Consider the following 17,334-nt stretch of genomic DNA (forward strand, 5'->3'; position numbering starts at 1 on the left):
AAATATGTGCAAATTTTTTTTTACCTACTCTTATTGATATACTATCTATAAGTAGTAACTATGTACCTAATATAAAAATTCTTTTTTATTTTATTGCAATGTTCTATCTATTCTTAAATCTCATCTTTTTTTCAATATAACGGGACATAAATTTTTAGTGCCCTTTTCATGAAAACTAGACCAAACATCTGCCCAGCCTTGTTTGTCTTCTAAAAAGAAATTTCTCGGGTTTTATTGATACATGATGAACATAGCAAGAAAATTATTTGTTTTTTTGACATTTGACAATGTGTCAAAGTCAAAATAATGTCAAAACTTGTAAAATGGAGGAATTTCAATTTATTTTATAATGCTTGCTTTGCAAATAAATGTTACTGTAGACGTGTAGAGGTTTGTGATTAAGATCAATTCTTGCTCAAAGTGTATTATATAAATATGGCAACTTTAATCGATAAAATAGAGCAATTAATTAAAAGAGAGAAGACAACTCCAGAACGTAAAAAGGATGACACCAAAAAATCTTCGAATGAAATTCTTTCAGAACTTTTTAGTGCTTTCAACGCTGAACCTCCTAAAATAGAAGAAATAAGTATTAAGAAGGCTAAGAAAAGTAAAAAGAAACATAAAAAAGAAAAGAAAAAACGAAGTCGTTCTTGCAGTAGCACCAATTCAGATAGTGATTATGCTCGTAAACACAAGAAACGAAAGAAAAGCAAAACGAAAAAACATAAAGACCGTTCACCATCGCCGTACCGTTCCAGAACTCCGGCTAAAATCAAAAAAGACGAGAGTACTCCAAAAATTAAAAATGAAGTCAAGATTAAGAGTGAGTCTAAAATTAAGGATGAGTTTAAAATTAAACGTGAAGAAAAATTACCTAGCATCAAAACAGAGGATAAAAGTGTACGAAGTTTATCTCCGCCTATCGAGACTTTTGATGCTAGTCTTATCCCAATGCCAGACTCACCAAAAGACATGTCAAATGACCAAACTGATTTAAGATATAAGTTAGATAAGAAACAGGAATCTGAAAATGATAAAGCCAAAGGTAGAATACAAATTAAAAACTTGAAATTTAGTGCTGTGTTTGAGGAAACTGTGAAAAAAGCTGAGGAAGAGGCTAGAAAAAAAGCCGAAAGGGTTGAAGAGGGTGAATATACTGACTCCTCAAGTAGCTCAGCCAAAGACGAGGACTCCAATTCACAGTTTCCCAAATCCTCAGACCCTGGTGGGATTTTAAAGAAAGCTGCTGAAGAAGTCAAAATGTAAGTTAAATCATACTTGTATATCATAAATCTGTATTTCTCTTTCATCATCATCAGCCCATATATGTTCCCACTGCTGGGACACAGGCCTCCTATGAGGGTTCAGGCCATAATCCACCACGCTGGCCAAGTGCGGGTTGGCAGATGTCACATGTCGTCAAACTTTTAATTCTTGGACATGCCTGTTTCCTCACGATGTTTTCATTCACCGTTTAAGCAGTGGTGATGTTATCCATATTCGCAGATAAATTTAAAAAATCAATTTAATTCCTGCACACTCGCCCGGTCTCGAACCCCGACTTATCGATTTTGAAGTCCGAGGTTCTCACCACTGAGCCACCACTGCTTTACTTATTTGGAAACACATAGACAAATGGTAATTGAGATGAATGAAATCCAATTATTATAGGATACACATATTTTATAATGGAACGAAGAGCAATTTTTTAAACTTAACAATACTTAAACTGTGACAAAAGCATATTTGCTAATTAACAATTATGTGGACTGCTACTATGCTTGAAATAACTGGTCCCTTAAAGGATATGCTACCCGAATTTTTTCATAGGGATGCAAAGAAACTTTACCCTAGCAATAATGGAGCATTTTTAATGAAATAGTATGAACTTGAAAAATAACATTATAATTATTAAACTATGTAGCACAATTCTTATAATTTCACTTCTATAAGTCTCTAAAAAACTATTTTCTGTAAAGTAAAAGTTCATTGGTTTTCAATGATTTTTTAGAAATATCTATCTTTTAGTATATAATATAGTATATTGTTAACTTCCATTGATACCTTTGCCTCATCTACTCTACTATAAATTTTTTATCTCATGCTACTATATCGTGTAAAATATAATGCAAAATCAAAACATTCCATACTGATGACAAACTTGCTCTGTCCGTTATTTTAGCAATGAAGAAGAAATCTTGAAGAAAAGCAAAGCTGCTGAAATCGTACATAAGTCTTCCCATAGAGGTAGAAGTACATCCAGAAAAAGGTATGATTCCTTTAAATTAACAAGATTTCACTTTTGGTAATGAAATGATTAAATTACTGTCACTAATATATAGCTGATGTTATAAGGAGCAACAAAGGGTACAAATTATTTCTATTCAAAGGAAAAACTCATTTATGTAGGTAATACTGAGAAGAACATAGCATCATATATCATTATAATTACAAATTACAGGTCGTCAAGTAAAAAGCGTTCACGATCGCGTTCAACGTCCCGCCGTCACCGACACAGATCGACGTCGCGGTCTAGAAGGCGGAGTCGGTCAAAGCGATCACGCTCGAGACGCAGATCCGAGTCCAAGTCTAGGCGGAAGTCCAGGTCTCGCAGCCGACACAGGTCCACGTCGAGGAGCAGACACTGGCCAAGGCATACTTCTCCACGACACAGGAGTAGAAGGTATGTTATTGTCACTTGGCATTAAGTTTAATCGCTGTTATGAATGTAGAGTGTAGACCATAGTTTAGTTTTGTTTTAACTTTTATTGTGTAATGAAAATATAAATTGTAGTTTAGTAGAATAAGACCTATTATATAGGGCTTAAATAATTATAAATAGTTGGTCTGGTTATTATTACAAGCCATTCTATAGAGAGTTAATAAAGTAGTCAGTGAATTCTCCACATACAAAATGTATTTCTCTTTTCTATTTTATATAGCAAATAGTGGATTACTATGCAAGAACTTCACCTATATTCATCAATATCGTGTCAAAAAGATAGGTAGGTCTAACACTAACAATATATATCTTTTTAAACAACAACAGCAACCATTTATAAACCACATTTGTTTATTGTCACGTTTAATCATATTACATCTCGCTATCTCGCCTCGATACGAGTCGGGCAATTACCTGACTTTCGTCTTGTTGTAAGTGTACAAATCTACGCTATTATATTATAAAGTGGAAACTTTTGTATTTTTATATGTATGTAACGTTTTCACGCAAAAACGCACTGCACCGATTGCAAAAATTCTTTCACCATTAGAACGATGCAACTTCAGCAAGTGACATAGGCTATATATGTAGCACAGTCGGAACCAGGGCGAACAGCTTGTAAAATGTATAAAAAATCAAATAAAATGCATATATAGATCGTCGAGCGGTGTGAAGTTAGCAGACAGTGAGAAGAAGCGATTGCTGGAAGTGGCCCGACGTAACGCTATAAATATGCTGAAGAACGGAGCAGTGCCCGCGGGGGCCGCAGTCTTACCACCTCACACAAGGAACCAAGTCATGGCTGCTATACAGTCTGGAGGTGGGGAGAACATACATTGAACAATTTTAATAATAAAGCATACATCATGATGGTTTTTCAACAAAAAATAAATAAATGTTTGTTTAGTTGTTTTAAAAAGATCAATTTTGCAAATAATTTATTATTTATAAAAATATATTGTAATAATATTAACTCTTACAGGTAAATCAGTAGATGAGTTGACAGACTTTTGTAAACATCTATCGAAGAAGGAGGCTCTCGGAGAATTGTCATCTGTATCATCTAACGACGATAATATGAGCGAGAACGAAGACACTATTGCGTTCCATCATCCATTCCTTGTAAAGGAGAAAGCACCCATTGTCATGAATATCAGAGTAAGTTATTAAAGCAAAGAAATAGTTTAGAAGAGAAAAAGTTTATTGAACTTGCAAATTCCAACATTAAACCTTCATAGTATCTTAACAATTATTTGTAATGACCTCAGAAAAATGGAATGTTTATACCATATAATATTAATACATTTTTGTGTGTATGAGTCGAGCATTCATGAATCGGGTCAGCTCGCTTCTGGGAAGGTTTAGCATCTTACTGTATGTTCGTTCTGTGAGTGGGGATATTGGACGCCCGTATCATTTTCCTCACACTTCCCAATACACAATAATGTATCCTATAACTCATAACTAGAATATTGATGTATCTTAATAAAACCTAAAGAACCTAACCTTAGATTATTATTTTTTTTTTTTGTTGCTATAATATTAATTAAGTGTTAAATGTCCTTAGGGAGGCGCACCCCTACCCCTAAAGTCTAGTTCACTACCATTAGCTAATAAGGAGGAGTTGAGGCTACAGTTTCCCGTATCATCCGGAAGTCAACATAGAGAAAAAGCATCTGAATGGGTTCCGGTGTCACCTAAAAAGGATAACATGGTAATTTTTTTGTAATTTTGTAGTCATTTAACATTATTACAAAGTAGCTGCCTCACTCAATCAAAAGGATGTATCTCCATCTGTTTATAATGATCTAATCTTTATTTATTTCCTTACAGCAAATCGCAAAGTTAAACTCAAAACCGGAAGCAAAAGCACAATTGGGATTTGATCCATTATCCAAGTAAGTCGATAAATAATTTCTATTAAATTTTTCCTCATATATATATATTATGTTTTTTTCAGAGGTTGGATCTGAATAAAAATTTTAACTAAATTATCTACTATCTCTAAGTGCAAATGCTAAGTATTTACAATATAATGCCTTATTATTTGCAGAAAGTCGGAACCACTAGCGTTGCCTGCGCCGCCTGTAAACCCACCCGCCTATATGAAGAGTTTTACAACGGGGAGTCGTAAGTGTAAATCACACTATCTCGTTCGTCCGTCAATCACACTGAAACGACTGAACGGATTTTAATGAAATTTGGTATACAGACAGGGTATGGAGCTGACTTGGGTGATAGGATTACTTTTATCCCGGTTAAATGTTCCCTTGGGATAAAACAGGAATTATATGAGAATGGATCCTATCAAATTTAGCCAATTGATTCAGTGGGTAAAACCTTTAAAACAATAAAGAAAGCAAATATTGTAATGGAAATTTTGTGTTAGAGTTTGGGGAAATATTCATAGAAGATTCAGAATCATATGCCATATCTTTTAAGTTCATGTCACTGTAGTACCACAATGTTGGTTCATATATAGAATCAACATTTGCCCCAGATTTCATAGAATCCGCGTGTTTTTTTTTTTATTCTGTCCGATAGTTTTGTAAATCACGATATAATTGAATGCACTCGATAATTAATTCTGGTTTCTTTGCTTTTGCTGAAGTTTTTTGTGCCATTTTCGGTGCATAAATACATGCATGCGTAGGCAACCGCTCCTAACTGTAGATTAAAAAAAATTGGGCGACATAAAATATACAAGACGCAATAAATAAATATTGTACAATAACATTTAAAAGTCCTCAAATTTTTATCAAAAATTGCGCTCTCTCTCATATATAAAACTTAAAGGTGACTGACATAGTGGTCTATCAACGCATAGCCCAAACTACTGACCGGATTTTATGACATAGGCATCCGCTAAGAAGGTATTTTGAAAAATTCTACCCCCAAAGGGATAAAATAGGAGATGAAAGATTGTACCATGAAATTTATTAGAACCGTTGGCAACAGTTAGTACTACTTTATGTTTATGATATTGTGCAATCATCAACATTGCGCAATATCATTGTAGGTGTATTGGGTCGCCTAAGTTTCTATTTATGGTATAATTTTTTATATTGATTCAAATGTTTTTGACTTTATATCTTAGCAGATAATCTAATAGAACTAAGAGATTTGATAGAAAATATGTTTTCAAAATTTATAGCCAGCGAAAAAAAATTATAGTCATTACATTATTATGTTGTTTTCTTCTCAGAGCTAACCTCAGTACCTGCCATAACTGCTCCGGGACCGCAATATACTCCAGAGAGTGAAAATCCTGCTGTGGTTAGTGTCATATTAATAATTAGTCGACAAATTGTTGATATAATTTACAGTATAAAAGCATATTTCTATATTTCCGTATGAGATAATGGTATTGCATTTCAGATGAATTTTCTTTGGTAACAAATTTGATCAAAATCGTACCTCTCAGTCGAGGTATTTTTTTTTAATCTAGTAAATACATACTTTTTTTGTTTATTAATTTAAAGTTGGGATTGAAATTACTGTTATTACATAGGATGTGGCTGCCATCGTTTCACAGAAGCTGCTAATGATTAGGAGGGAACAAGAACAAAATGAATTGGATACCCCGAGAGGTGTAAGTATTAATTATTGATTAATTTTTTTGAAATCTCGAGCCTCCCGTCTGTTTCTATTTAAATTTTCTCTAGTTCTGGCAATATGAAGGCAATTTAGTTTTTGTTTAAAAAATAGTTAATTCATCTACATTAATATGATAAAGAAGAAACTTTTGTATTTTTATATGTTTGTAACGCTTTCACGCAAAAATCTGCTGGTCCAATTTAAAAAATTCTTTCACCATTAGAAAGCTGTAACTCCACCAAGTGACATGGGCTTTCAATATACAGCGGACGAAGCCGTGGCGAACATCCCATGTTATTATATTTATTTATTTTTTATTATAAAGTGAACCTTATACAATAACAATTCTCCACTATAATATCGTACACAAGGCGGCCCAATTGCTGAGCAGGCAATCTCCGCCAGGCAAGCCGGTATACTCTTACATGTATGTAAACGCTTCCAGTTCGGTTGGTCGTCGAACCCGTCGCTCGGGCAGTTCACGGGCTCGACGGGCGCGCACATCCTCACGCCGCGCGAGCTCGCGGCCGGCTCGCAGGCCTGGGCCAAGAAGGTAACCTCAGCTTCCCGAACCCGCCCGCCTTGCGCATCTTGCCATACGTTTACATACATACATACGTTTCGTTTTTAGTTTTATTGCATTGAAATCTATATCTATACTAATATTATGAAGCTGAAGAGTTTGTTTGTTTGTTCGCTCTAATCTCGGGAACTGTTGGTCCGATTTGAAAAAATTTTTTTTATGTTAGACAGCCCATTTATTGAAGAAGGCTAAAGGCTATATGTGTACCACGGGCGAACCGCTAGTGCTTTATAAATGAAAAAATTTTGAAAGAAAGAATTTCGATCGATTTCGATTATATTGCTGAGGTGGGATCATAGATGGCCGAGAGACTAGGCATTGCTTCGGTTTGGCAAAAAGACGCCGGTTCGGACCCCGCCTCGTAATCAATTTTTTCAAAATTGCTTACCTGCACACATGTCACATTTTTGTTTGATTTACGTGACTTAGACAAGAGATCTGGCCTTTGATTGACGTGAGATAGCCTAGGGGCCTTCGGTACAAGGGTGTATATAAGTATAGATTAGTTAGGAAAGGATGGTTAGGTGACCAAGAACTGATTATAAGCTAACTAGATAGGCTATGCGAGGGGTATAATAAATAAAATAGGGAAGAATAGTTAGGTGACCTAGAATCGACAATAAGCTGCATAGATAGGCTATGTGGGTATAATGAATAAATAGTGAGGGATGGTTAGATGACCTAGAACTGACACTAGACTGACTATAGCCTAGATACGCTGGGTCATCAGGTTATTTCTAAGGCCATTCTCTGATGGACAGATAGTTTTGATTAGAGCCCATCTTGTTTTACACTTTTTATTTATAGGTTCTGTTTTTGTTCTTTTTACTGGAAGTGCTTCTCCTGCTAGATTTGTGAAAAGAGAGGGAGGAAGAGTTACTTGAACTTCTTACCTCCTTGGTATAATGTCACACACTTACAGTTTAGTCCAATGACAATTAATGCTTAAATTATACAGAAAATGAATATGTATAACAGTGAAAAGAAATATTCTGAAAGTTTTATCTAAAAAATTAACGCGTCATGTAATATGTGGATGAAGAATACTAATGTTTTTATTATTACGATTATAACCGATGATAATAAATTTTATACCAGTAAAGATATGATGTATTCTTACCGTTTATTATTGCATTAGAAATGTTAGGTCAGTAGGTCGGACTAACGTGCTTGATACAAGAGCTCATGAAAATACATCTCTAGAACAATTTTGAAATATAAAAACTAAAATATCGCACATTCTCTCAATTAATTACATATAATATAATTAATAAAATTTTCATATAACGGTTCTTATTTATTTTTTATTCATAAAGTATTATTAATAAATTATACAAACAATTTATTATTTATAATGATGTATGATCTAAAAAAAAATTATCCAGAAACTTTAAGATATTTGAGGCAATGTGCGACTATTCCTACAATTATCACAAAATATGGTCATAAAGCCGTATCTTGTGATATCCTTCGATAAGCTTTTTATAAAGTATCGTATTCAATGAAACCAGACGATTTCCTTTAAAGTCAATACAAATCTATATATCATTATCAACAGCTCATATTTATCCCACTGCAGGTACACAATTCTAATCTGTTTATAATATAGTTCGAATCTGTATCTATTTTAATTCAAATTTTAAGTTCTTAAAGCTATTAATAATTGCACTAAGATAAATGTTTTATTATGTATCACCTTAAATATTTTTTAACCGTCTCAGACCTATCAGTCAAATATATTTAATACGAACAACGTCCGTGAGAAGCTATGATACGCATCTCACTTACGTTAATACACATATAAATCGCGTTCACATTGTCATATATATTTTATATATATATATATATATATATATATATATATATATATATATATACAACAAAAAAATAAATATTGAAATATAATACCTCTGGTTTTGTTGAATACAGCATGCTATCTGAAAAACTTTTCTTTCAGCCGTGCTCGCCGCAGTCGCGTTACAATGGTCCAGTCGGCTCGGTCGGGATTTATAATACTCAGTATTATATCTTCCGACCGTTGGTGCTTGTGTGATGGTTACGATTACATTATTTGTGTGAGACGTCCATAAATTATGTGGAAGGGTTTTTAAAGGCCTTTCCAGACCCCAGAATCAAAAATCAAATTCAATCAATTGAATTGACCTTGAACCTGTATGTGACATTTTTTCGTTAATTCAAATTTGCATTCTTAAAATAATGTTACCTCCTTACAACCATTGGCGGTAAAGGATTTTTTTTTTGAATACAGTTTTTTGTTCTTTTAATTATATAAAAAATAACTGTCACATATAACAATTGGCATTTCACATCAACATAACGTATGAATCACATTATTTTTCAACTGAAAGTGTTGTCGATTTTGTACGTGTTTTGATAAACTCGGTATCCATGTAGATAAATAACGGCGCATTCACATTTCACATTGACATGAAAGTGCTCCAGTCAGATTGTAGGTTTATATTATCGCATTTGATAATATTGCATAAGATCAATAGATAACAACTGTTATCAAACTTTCATATTAATACATTTATCTTTTCCTTGTTTTTTATTAAAACCAATTACACCAAGTAAAACGTTATTGCAATTAACATCATGAAAACTTTTGCTTGTTCATATCTTCACTTAACCATCGTGTAATTATTCCTATATAAAGAAATAAGTATTTTATACACAAAGAAAATACTTAAATCGGACCAAATAACAAAAAAATCCTATCATCACAAACAGAAAAAGTTAAATTGAAAAAATTGTCACTTGGCACCAATACATCTTTCTTTACAAGACTGCCTTAATATTTGCATACTTACTCTGTACTCAATAGGTGCATAATACAATGTACTTGTAACCATCACACACGGTATTCTATTTACCTGTACGTGTAACGAGTGAACTACTTAGTTCATTGGTTACACCGTGTGAGTCATTGCCCAAAGTGGTAGCTCTTATGCCATAATATTGGCATATTAGATATCACTGTAACATGCATACAAATATTCAGTCTTCCCCACATTGAAACACAGACTAAAATTCTGCTACATGAAAAAAAAAAAAAAACAAGAACTGCTCCATACATTTTAGTCCTGTAATGAAGCCTAGTGATTCTTCTTCAGTTTATATCGTATTTACGATGCTGTTGTAAGAAAAACGAGGCTTATAATGGGGAATTCGTGAATATTTGTTGCAGCTTTTAAAAGATAAGGAGACGCGAGCACTACGTTAGACGCATCCACGTCGACCTTACGTTACTTTCGAAGAGGTAAGTATTAATCGGTGGGGATAACTAGTTGTAGGATCAATGGTATAACATTTTGTTCAATTAAATGGTCATTTTTTCTTAGGTGTTTTAAAGGCAATTTGGGTAATGAAATGGTTATAATTCGATGTGTATAGAGTTGAATGGGAATAATTTTGAATCTTGATGTAGGATCAGTTGGTGAGAGCTGCCCCGGTGGAAGGTGGTATGGGAATGCACCTTCTCCAGAAGATGGGTTGGACTCCAGGTCAGGGTTTGGGTAAAGAGGGCACTGGTACCCTTCAGCCTCTGTTGCTCGAGGTCAAGTTGGACACGAGAGGCTTACAGGCTAAAGAAGAGGTCAGTAGCCGGTACAATAAAGGAGTAAGTGAATTATTTACTATTACGGCTTAGCGCTTTTAAGGTGGAGTCATGCATGTTGCTTGGCCAAGTGTTTGTGTTTTTTAACGGTGGGCTATTTTTAACGGTAACCTAACTGTATGCACTTGTATTCTGTGCTTACGTGTACAATGTACGTACATAATTGTTTTTTAATACTTTTGATTTTTAATTCGTGTTTTCTGCTTTGTATAACGTAAAAGATTTGTTTGTCACTTGTTTGGGAATACAATGTATATTATTAAAAAAATATTTTTGAAACGTATAACGTACTAGGAAAATATAGCAAATTTTTTATATAATCATATGTTTAAATTTTTGTTACATCAAATGAAAAATATTTGTTTTACGATTTCATTCTGGATGATGGTTATAAATATCACAAGAGCACTAACTAATTCTGATTGAACAATTTTAGATGAAACCCATTAGAATGTGTAGACGCGGCCCGGCGCCGCTCGTGGCCGGTGGCAAACATCCCGTCTCACTGCTTGGGGAATACTGCTCAAAACAAAAACTAGGACCACCCGAATATAATCTGTGTTTTGAGTGTGGACCAGATCATAAAAAAAATTTTCTTTTCAGGGTAAGTTCTCAATTTTTATCTTGTGTTTCCAAAGACGGAAGCGTGTTGAAGGTTCTCAATTCGTAGGGTATTTCTTTGCTTTTAAAAGTAGATTGTACTGTATTTGTAAGAATACAGAATTTTGAATGAGTTGAAAATAATAACTCACTCAAAAAAAAAAACGAAATTGACGATGTAAACACATTGTGCAAAGAGTGAGTGGGCTGAAGCATCATATGTCTATCTCTCTCCCACACTCTTCAACTAACTGTCCGTTGAGATTAACCGGTAATCTCAATAACTTACATATCAAAGACTATTCTACTGATAATAGCGGATATGTTAATCATAAACAACACTTATATTATAAAGAGAAAGCATTTGTTAGTAAAATTTGGCAAAAAATACTGGACTGATTTCAAAAATTCTTTTACCATTTAATTAAGCTATGTCTCCACTGACTAGCATGGGCACAGCCAGGGCGGACCGTTATATTTTAAAATATGGTAACAGTATATTCTTTATTGCTATCATTACAGGTAAAAGTGGCTGGTGTGGAATATCAACCAGCTGTAGCGAGCGCAAACAAAAAGCAAGCAAAAGCAGATGCAGCACAGCTGGCTCTACAAAAGCTTGGTATTGTGACATGAAAACTGATTTATATGTTTGTATTAAATAGTGTAAGTAATAATAATAGTATTAGGATTTATACAGCAATAAAAATTATACAAGTATATAATATGATGTTTTATTTAATGCTGAGTTACCACTAGTATATTATACTATATTCTCATGTGTATATATAGTAAAAATCCCAGTATTAACCTTAGTTGTAATAAAACATGCAGAACTCATTTTTTTAACCTTACTGATATTGTAAATACGTAAGTTTCTCTGTTTCACATTGCAATAACGCGATTTTATGTCTGGAGATAGTTAGGAATCAAGAGTCACATACATTCTTACTCTTGTATAACATAATGGGAATTTCCTTAGACTATGAAGCCACAGGCATAATGCAAGTATATTATATATTATGAAACAGAAGCATTGAAAAGAAAAAAAAAACATTGTAAGTGCATCATATGATAAAATAAATAAACAATAAAACAACTACTATATTCGGTTAAGTTTATTTTCTAATAGAACATTATTAAACAACTATTCAGACACTGTTCTAACGTGTTATATAGATCTGACTGTAGCAGCATATGCATACTATGTTTATACTAAATACTACATTATAATTTTTTCTTATCCCAACATCATTCAGTCAATCACAGATCTGTTCCAATATAACTTTCTACTGTATTTACTTCTTTTCCGGGTTTTGCTGCTTAATCCTGTAGTCTGATAAAGCAGCCTTAATAGCGTCTTCGGCAAGCACTGAAATTTTAATTACAGTGTTATGTTTAGTGACACACATCTTTTTATCATTATTTCAAAACTTTCTATATGTAAATGAAATAAAATAATATTGTTTCCATAGTAGGAATAGTAGGTTTGTGTTAGCTAGCCCCCCTTGCAGATAGCACTACTAGTAAGAATTGGTATAAAGTAAAAAAAAATAACTATTTCATACCAAACACTAATAAAAAGTTATCAGTTTATGACCTATTTAATATATATATACCATAGAGACTGTGATAAAATAGATAACAACAAATAAAGTGTATTTAATAGAAATAATTTTATTTAATGTATCATTGTTTTATTTATTTGAGTATTATTAAACTTACTTGAACAATGTAGTTTGACTGGCGGTAAAGACAACTCTTTGGCAATGTCAGTGTTTTTCAACTTCAAAGCCTCATCAACTGTTTTGCCCTTAACCCATTCTGTAGCCAATGAGCTGGAAGCAATAGCTGAACCGCAGCCAAATGTCTTAAATTTTGCATCGATAATCTTTCCATTATCATCGACTTTGATCTGCAATTTCATAACATCCCCGCACGCAGGAGCACCAACTAATCCTGTTCCCACATTCTTGTCTTTCTTATCCAACGAACCCACATTTCGAGGATTTTCGTAGTGATCGATAACCTATATCCAATGTTACAATATTACAACACTTAAAAACTAAGTGAAAAATCAATAAACCTTGACATTGGACATGAAAAATACTTACATTTGCATGGTATGACGCAGTTTGTATTATATTTATGCCACGATTTCTTAAACAAAGGCAACGGCACAAATTTGGAAGCAAATAAGCCATTTTAAATTAGTTGTCTCGCAAGGTTTATTTAAGAACGATTTGTGGATAATTATATTCTCCAACTTGAACTTGAATATTGTTCTAGGGAGATTGAGATCATGTCATGCTGAAACTGATTACTGAATTTTTTACTTGACGGCTGATGCTGTCAGCATTCAAATGTCATTTTTGACATTGAATAGTGAATACCTATTGTCTATCTTTTATCTAGATACGAGCATTCCATATCGATATAATTATCTGTGGACAATGGAGCGAAGACTATGGACGTCGTTTCATACACAGATAGAACTTAAAGGCCTCTTTTCATAATGGGCAATGATTTCGAGTGTAGCGAGTGGAAGCAATCACGATAGTGTAGAAGCCATAAATGTATGTGATCAGCTTCATCACGTGTTCACATGGTCACATTGCTAATCATGATGTTGTTAAATCATGTGAAATCACGCGTCCAGTCAATCGCCGAATACCCGTGATTACTTACGTAAAGTTACAAACTAAGGATCTTAATGCAGAAAAATAATATATAAAATTAGCTCATTCATCATTCATTCATTCAAGTTCATTCACTACTTATCACACATTTTGCTACTTTATTGTTTTTTTAAATCAAATTCCTAATATTTTTTACTATTCAAGTGCTGCCAATATACTATGAATGGGCATTATTATTTATACAAAAATAAAACTTTAACCGGCTGTTTCTACATATTGAATAGGAATGTTTTAAAAAGACTACCTGCTTTGTTCTTTCTTCGAAATTTCATGATGCATAAAAATTAGAAACCGCTGTAAAAAGCACTGTTACTTTTATTCCCCTTCATTAAATTTAATAATCAAAAGACAGTAGTAGTTCGACAAAGTGCAAGTACCAATGAAAGTTATGCTGTAACCTTTGATAAAAAAAAATATAATAGGGAATCCCTGAAAAATATTGAGCTACAAAAGTCAATAATAAGTAATTAAATAAGTCAAGTTTTAAGAGCTAAATGCGATTATACTCTCTAAATTCGCTCCTATTAATGCTTCTTAATGATTCGGTCAGTCAGAAACCATCCTAACTAATTTAGGATGTTAACTCGCTAAATGCGATTTAACTCTACGAAATTTAGTGTAAAGTAGTGTAGTAAATAAGCACCTAACTAATACTATTCAGGATGTTTTTGTTTATTGGGATTAAAAAAATCAGCAATGACTACACAATACGCATTACACATTGAAAATTGTACAGATTCGGTATAAAATATTAAGATTTTATTATCCAAAAGTAATGATAATTCAAAATATAAATAATCGGTAATCGGTAGTCATCCTTATTTGACAGGTGTAAATAATAATTAAAAAACATGACAATCGCGAATGGTTTTAGAACTTTTTCGAAGCTAGCGGTGCCTGCCGTATCAAATCTATTTTGTTTTGCGCGATTGCAGATAAGTACAGTGTGAGTAAAATAAGTTTGCATAAATATTATTGTATATTAAAACAATTGTTTTAATATTATGCAATAACTGGCCGGTAGCCGCCTTGATGACATTTAAAAAATAAAGAAATGAAAGATGTACTACCGCTAACCAGTGTCATTTTAATTATTTACATTTGACATTTAATGCTGCAATACATATTTAGTTTTTAATTATTTTACAACTTCGTGTTTTTACAATAGTTACTTGATTATAATATATATATATATATTATATATATAAAATATATTTTACAGAAAAATGGCTGCAAACAATCCCGATTATAAAGCGGCGACAAGTATTCATGAATTCACAGTGAAAAACATAAAAGGTGAAGATGTTAAGTTGGATGTTTACAAAGGGCATGTTTGTCTTATTGTAAACGTCGCATCTCAATGTGGTCTCACAGCGAATAATTACAAGCAAATGAATGAGTTATATGAACAGTACGCTGAAAGCAAAGGTGAATTTTGAAATTTGTTTTCGACCGTTATCTATATGATACTAAAGAAATACACATGAATCAATAATGTTTATATTATCTGATAAAGACATTTGCTTTTACTACTGATAGCAAGTCCATACATAACAGTATTTTATGGTCAGTTTTGCCATTTAACATTCATGATATATTTATTGCCTCATAGTTTTTGTAAATAATGTTGTATTCCAAAGTTATAATAATATAATAACATTGTATATTATGCTTATTTTATTGAAGTATCTTTTATTCAGTACAAATTATTCTTTATAATCTTCAGGACTAAGGATTTTGGCATTCCCTTGCAATCAATTTGCTGGTCAAGAGCCTGGTAACCCAGAAGAAATTGTTTGTTTTGCATCTGAGAGGAAGGTCAAGTTTGATTTGTTTGAAAAAATTGATGTCAATGGTGACTCAGCACATCCATTATGGAAATTCTTGAAGGTATATGATTATTCTATTTATGGAAGATAATCAATAGCACTTGATAAAAAATTCATAGATGAAGTCACCCTTCGTCAAGTATTGATTCTTTTTCACCTTCAGACCTCTGAAGGTCAAAAAGAATCAATAAGTATCTAATAAGCACCTGCTTATCACACAGTCAAGTAACTCAAACAACAAGTTCAAATGAATTTTATTTCAATTTAATTGTTTATTTATTTACAAGGTACATTGACTAAAATCTTTTTTTTAGCATAAGCAAGGAGGAATGTTGGGCAATTTCATCAAATGGAATTTCACAAAGTTCATTGTGGACAAAGACGGTGTTCCTGTGGAGAGACATGGACCTAATGTAGATCCATTAAATTTGGTCAAGTCTCTTGAAAAATACTGGTAAATTTTGACACAAAACGGCAACTGTTCAAGGACATCACATATATACACTATTGGTTTTATTTATGCATTTTATCACTTGTTAATTTTTTAAGATTGCAATGTTGCTTTTATAAGTTTTATTGATTGTTTTACAAATAAATGTGAATTTTGGACAAAGAAGTTTTATTTACATAATTTAAATTAGCTTTATTTAACTTTTTTGAAAAAGCACTATGAACCTCTGTCATTACTTGAGAATAAATTATGGGCTGAAATTCATTAACTCCTCATCGAAGGCCCAGCGACATCGACGTCGATTCTCTGGCGGGGGAAAAATTTTACATATCTGGACCAAACTCAACTGCATGCTGAAGGTAGGTAATGCTTTTCACTTTAAATTCATTGTTATGTTTCGAGAATGAGGCTCCTCAGGACCGGTTTGTGGTTGTAGGCAGTCGAATATCTTTTTCGACCTATCTGATGATGAAAAGTAAAAAAAAAAGACTGGAGAATAAAAGCCAATGAGACGCAAGTTAATGACTATTTTATTCTCAGCCCTTCCTATGTCCTGTGACCTGTCGCCTGCGTACATCGTAATTATTTCGCGTCATCCGTTGTTACGGATAGTTTCGATTACGGTTATACTCATACGATTAAAGTAAAATAAAAAATAAAAATTGATAATTTACTTTTATTTTGGGCTACTAGGCTAATACTTGAGTTGAATACCTCCTAACTGGAGTTTGAATTTTCTCGCCATAACGCATTAACTGCTTTAGTACTATTAGTTTGTGGTTATTGGTAAAAGTATTTTACAAATAATTAATATGTATATTTTCTTTTAAATCTACTTAATAAAATTGATTCTGATTGAACTAACTAATTTACAATGAATCTGTTCTGTATTTTTTTCATAATTTTTTGAAGCTACTTTATAAAAATGTAAAAAAAAAACGAATAATGTGTGGATCCTGTTTCATTCACTTAACTCGAGTTGCTTAACTCGAATTCAAGTCGAGTTACGAGAATTTCAACTCAGTAAAATTATGGGGTTGGCACATCACTAGACCACTTATAAATTTTTTTATGATCATGACAGCAGGATATGATGTCATCATTTACATAATCTTTTCTTCTTCTAACTATCACAGTTAGAGAGGGAGAGCATAAACCATTTCCGGAACGTTACGCGATAGCGCGAACAGTTTCTAACCAATCATAGTACATTTTT

General features: G+C 32.9%; 3 protein-coding genes across 3 annotated transcripts; 2 read left to right on the top strand and 1 right to left on the bottom strand.

Annotated features, from left to right (window-relative positions):
• Positions 1-307: 307 nt before the first annotated feature.
• LOC119834054 (protein SON) lies at positions 308-11,846 on the top strand. Its single transcript, XM_038358331.1, has 14 exons — positions 308-1,265; positions 2,186-2,272; positions 2,465-2,686; positions 3,382-3,545; positions 3,708-3,883; positions 4,293-4,439; positions 4,559-4,623; positions 4,779-4,855; positions 5,931-6,001; positions 6,237-6,317; positions 6,768-6,875; positions 10,354-10,545; positions 10,979-11,146; positions 11,665-11,846. Exons 1-14 carry the CDS (start codon positions 436-438, stop codon positions 11,773-11,775), a joined length of 2,499 nt encoding a protein of 832 aa, XP_038214259.1. The 5' UTR covers positions 308-435; the 3' UTR covers positions 11,776-11,846.
• A 396-nt stretch (positions 11,847-12,242) lies between these two features.
• Positions 12,243-13,471, bottom strand: LOC119833791 (iron-sulfur cluster assembly scaffold protein IscU). The gene is made up of 3 exons (XM_038357972.1): positions 13,254-13,471; positions 12,865-13,168; positions 12,243-12,511 (listed from the first exon to the last, which is right to left on the bottom strand). Exons 1-3 carry the CDS (start codon positions 13,341-13,343, stop codon positions 12,438-12,440), a joined length of 468 nt encoding a protein of 155 aa, XP_038213900.1. The 5' UTR covers positions 13,344-13,471; the 3' UTR covers positions 12,243-12,437.
• A 1,169-nt stretch (positions 13,472-14,640) lies between these two features.
• Positions 14,641-16,217, top strand: LOC119833957 (probable phospholipid hydroperoxide glutathione peroxidase). Its single transcript, XM_038358207.1, has 4 exons — positions 14,641-14,784; positions 15,061-15,266; positions 15,565-15,728; positions 15,982-16,217. Exons 1-4 carry the CDS (start codon positions 14,690-14,692, stop codon positions 16,123-16,125), a joined length of 609 nt encoding a protein of 202 aa, XP_038214135.1. The 5' UTR covers positions 14,641-14,689; the 3' UTR covers positions 16,126-16,217.
• The last annotated feature ends 1,117 nt before the right edge of the window (positions 16,218-17,334 follow it).

This window comes from Zerene cesonia, chromosome 18, assembly GCF_012273895.1.
Source record: "Zerene cesonia ecotype Mississippi chromosome 18, Zerene_cesonia_1.1, whole genome shotgun sequence".
Lineage (NCBI taxonomy): Eukaryota > Metazoa > Arthropoda > Insecta > Lepidoptera > Pieridae > Zerene > Zerene cesonia.

Excerpts from the sequence above, each read along its gene's own strand:
- LOC119834054 (XM_038358331.1), top strand. The coding sequence starts at position 436 with ATGGCAACTTTAATCGATAAAATAGAGCAATTAATTAAAAGAGAGAAG. Across the intron at positions 2,273-2,464 it reads AGAAGTACATCCAGAAAAAG|GTCGTCAAGTAAAAAGCGTT; the intron begins GTATGATTCCTT and ends TACAAATTACAG. Across the intron at positions 3,546-3,707 it reads GGCTGCTATACAGTCTGGAG|GTAAATCAGTAGATGAGTTG; the intron begins GTGGGGAGAACA and ends TAACTCTTACAG.
- LOC119833957 (XM_038358207.1), top strand. The coding sequence starts at position 14,690 with ATGACAATCGCGAATGGTTTTAGAACTTTTTCGAAGCTAGCGGTGCCT. Across the intron at positions 14,785-15,060 it reads CGATTGCAGATAAGTACAGT|AAAAATGGCTGCAAACAATC; the intron begins GTGAGTAAAATA and ends TATATTTTACAG. Across the intron at positions 15,267-15,564 it reads ACAGTACGCTGAAAGCAAAG|GACTAAGGATTTTGGCATTC; the intron begins GTGAATTTTGAA and ends TATAATCTTCAG.
- LOC119833791 (XM_038357972.1), bottom strand. The coding sequence starts at position 13,343 with ATGGCTTATTTGCTTCCAAATTTGTGCCGTTGCCTTTGTTTAAGAAAT. Across the intron at positions 13,169-13,253 it reads CTGCGTCATACCATGCAAAT|GTTATCGATCACTACGAAAA; the intron begins GTAAGTATTTTT and ends CATTGGATATAG. Across the intron at positions 12,512-12,864 it reads AGTCAAACTACATTGTTCAA|TGCTTGCCGAAGACGCTATT; the intron begins GTAAGTTTAATA and ends TTAAAATTTCAG.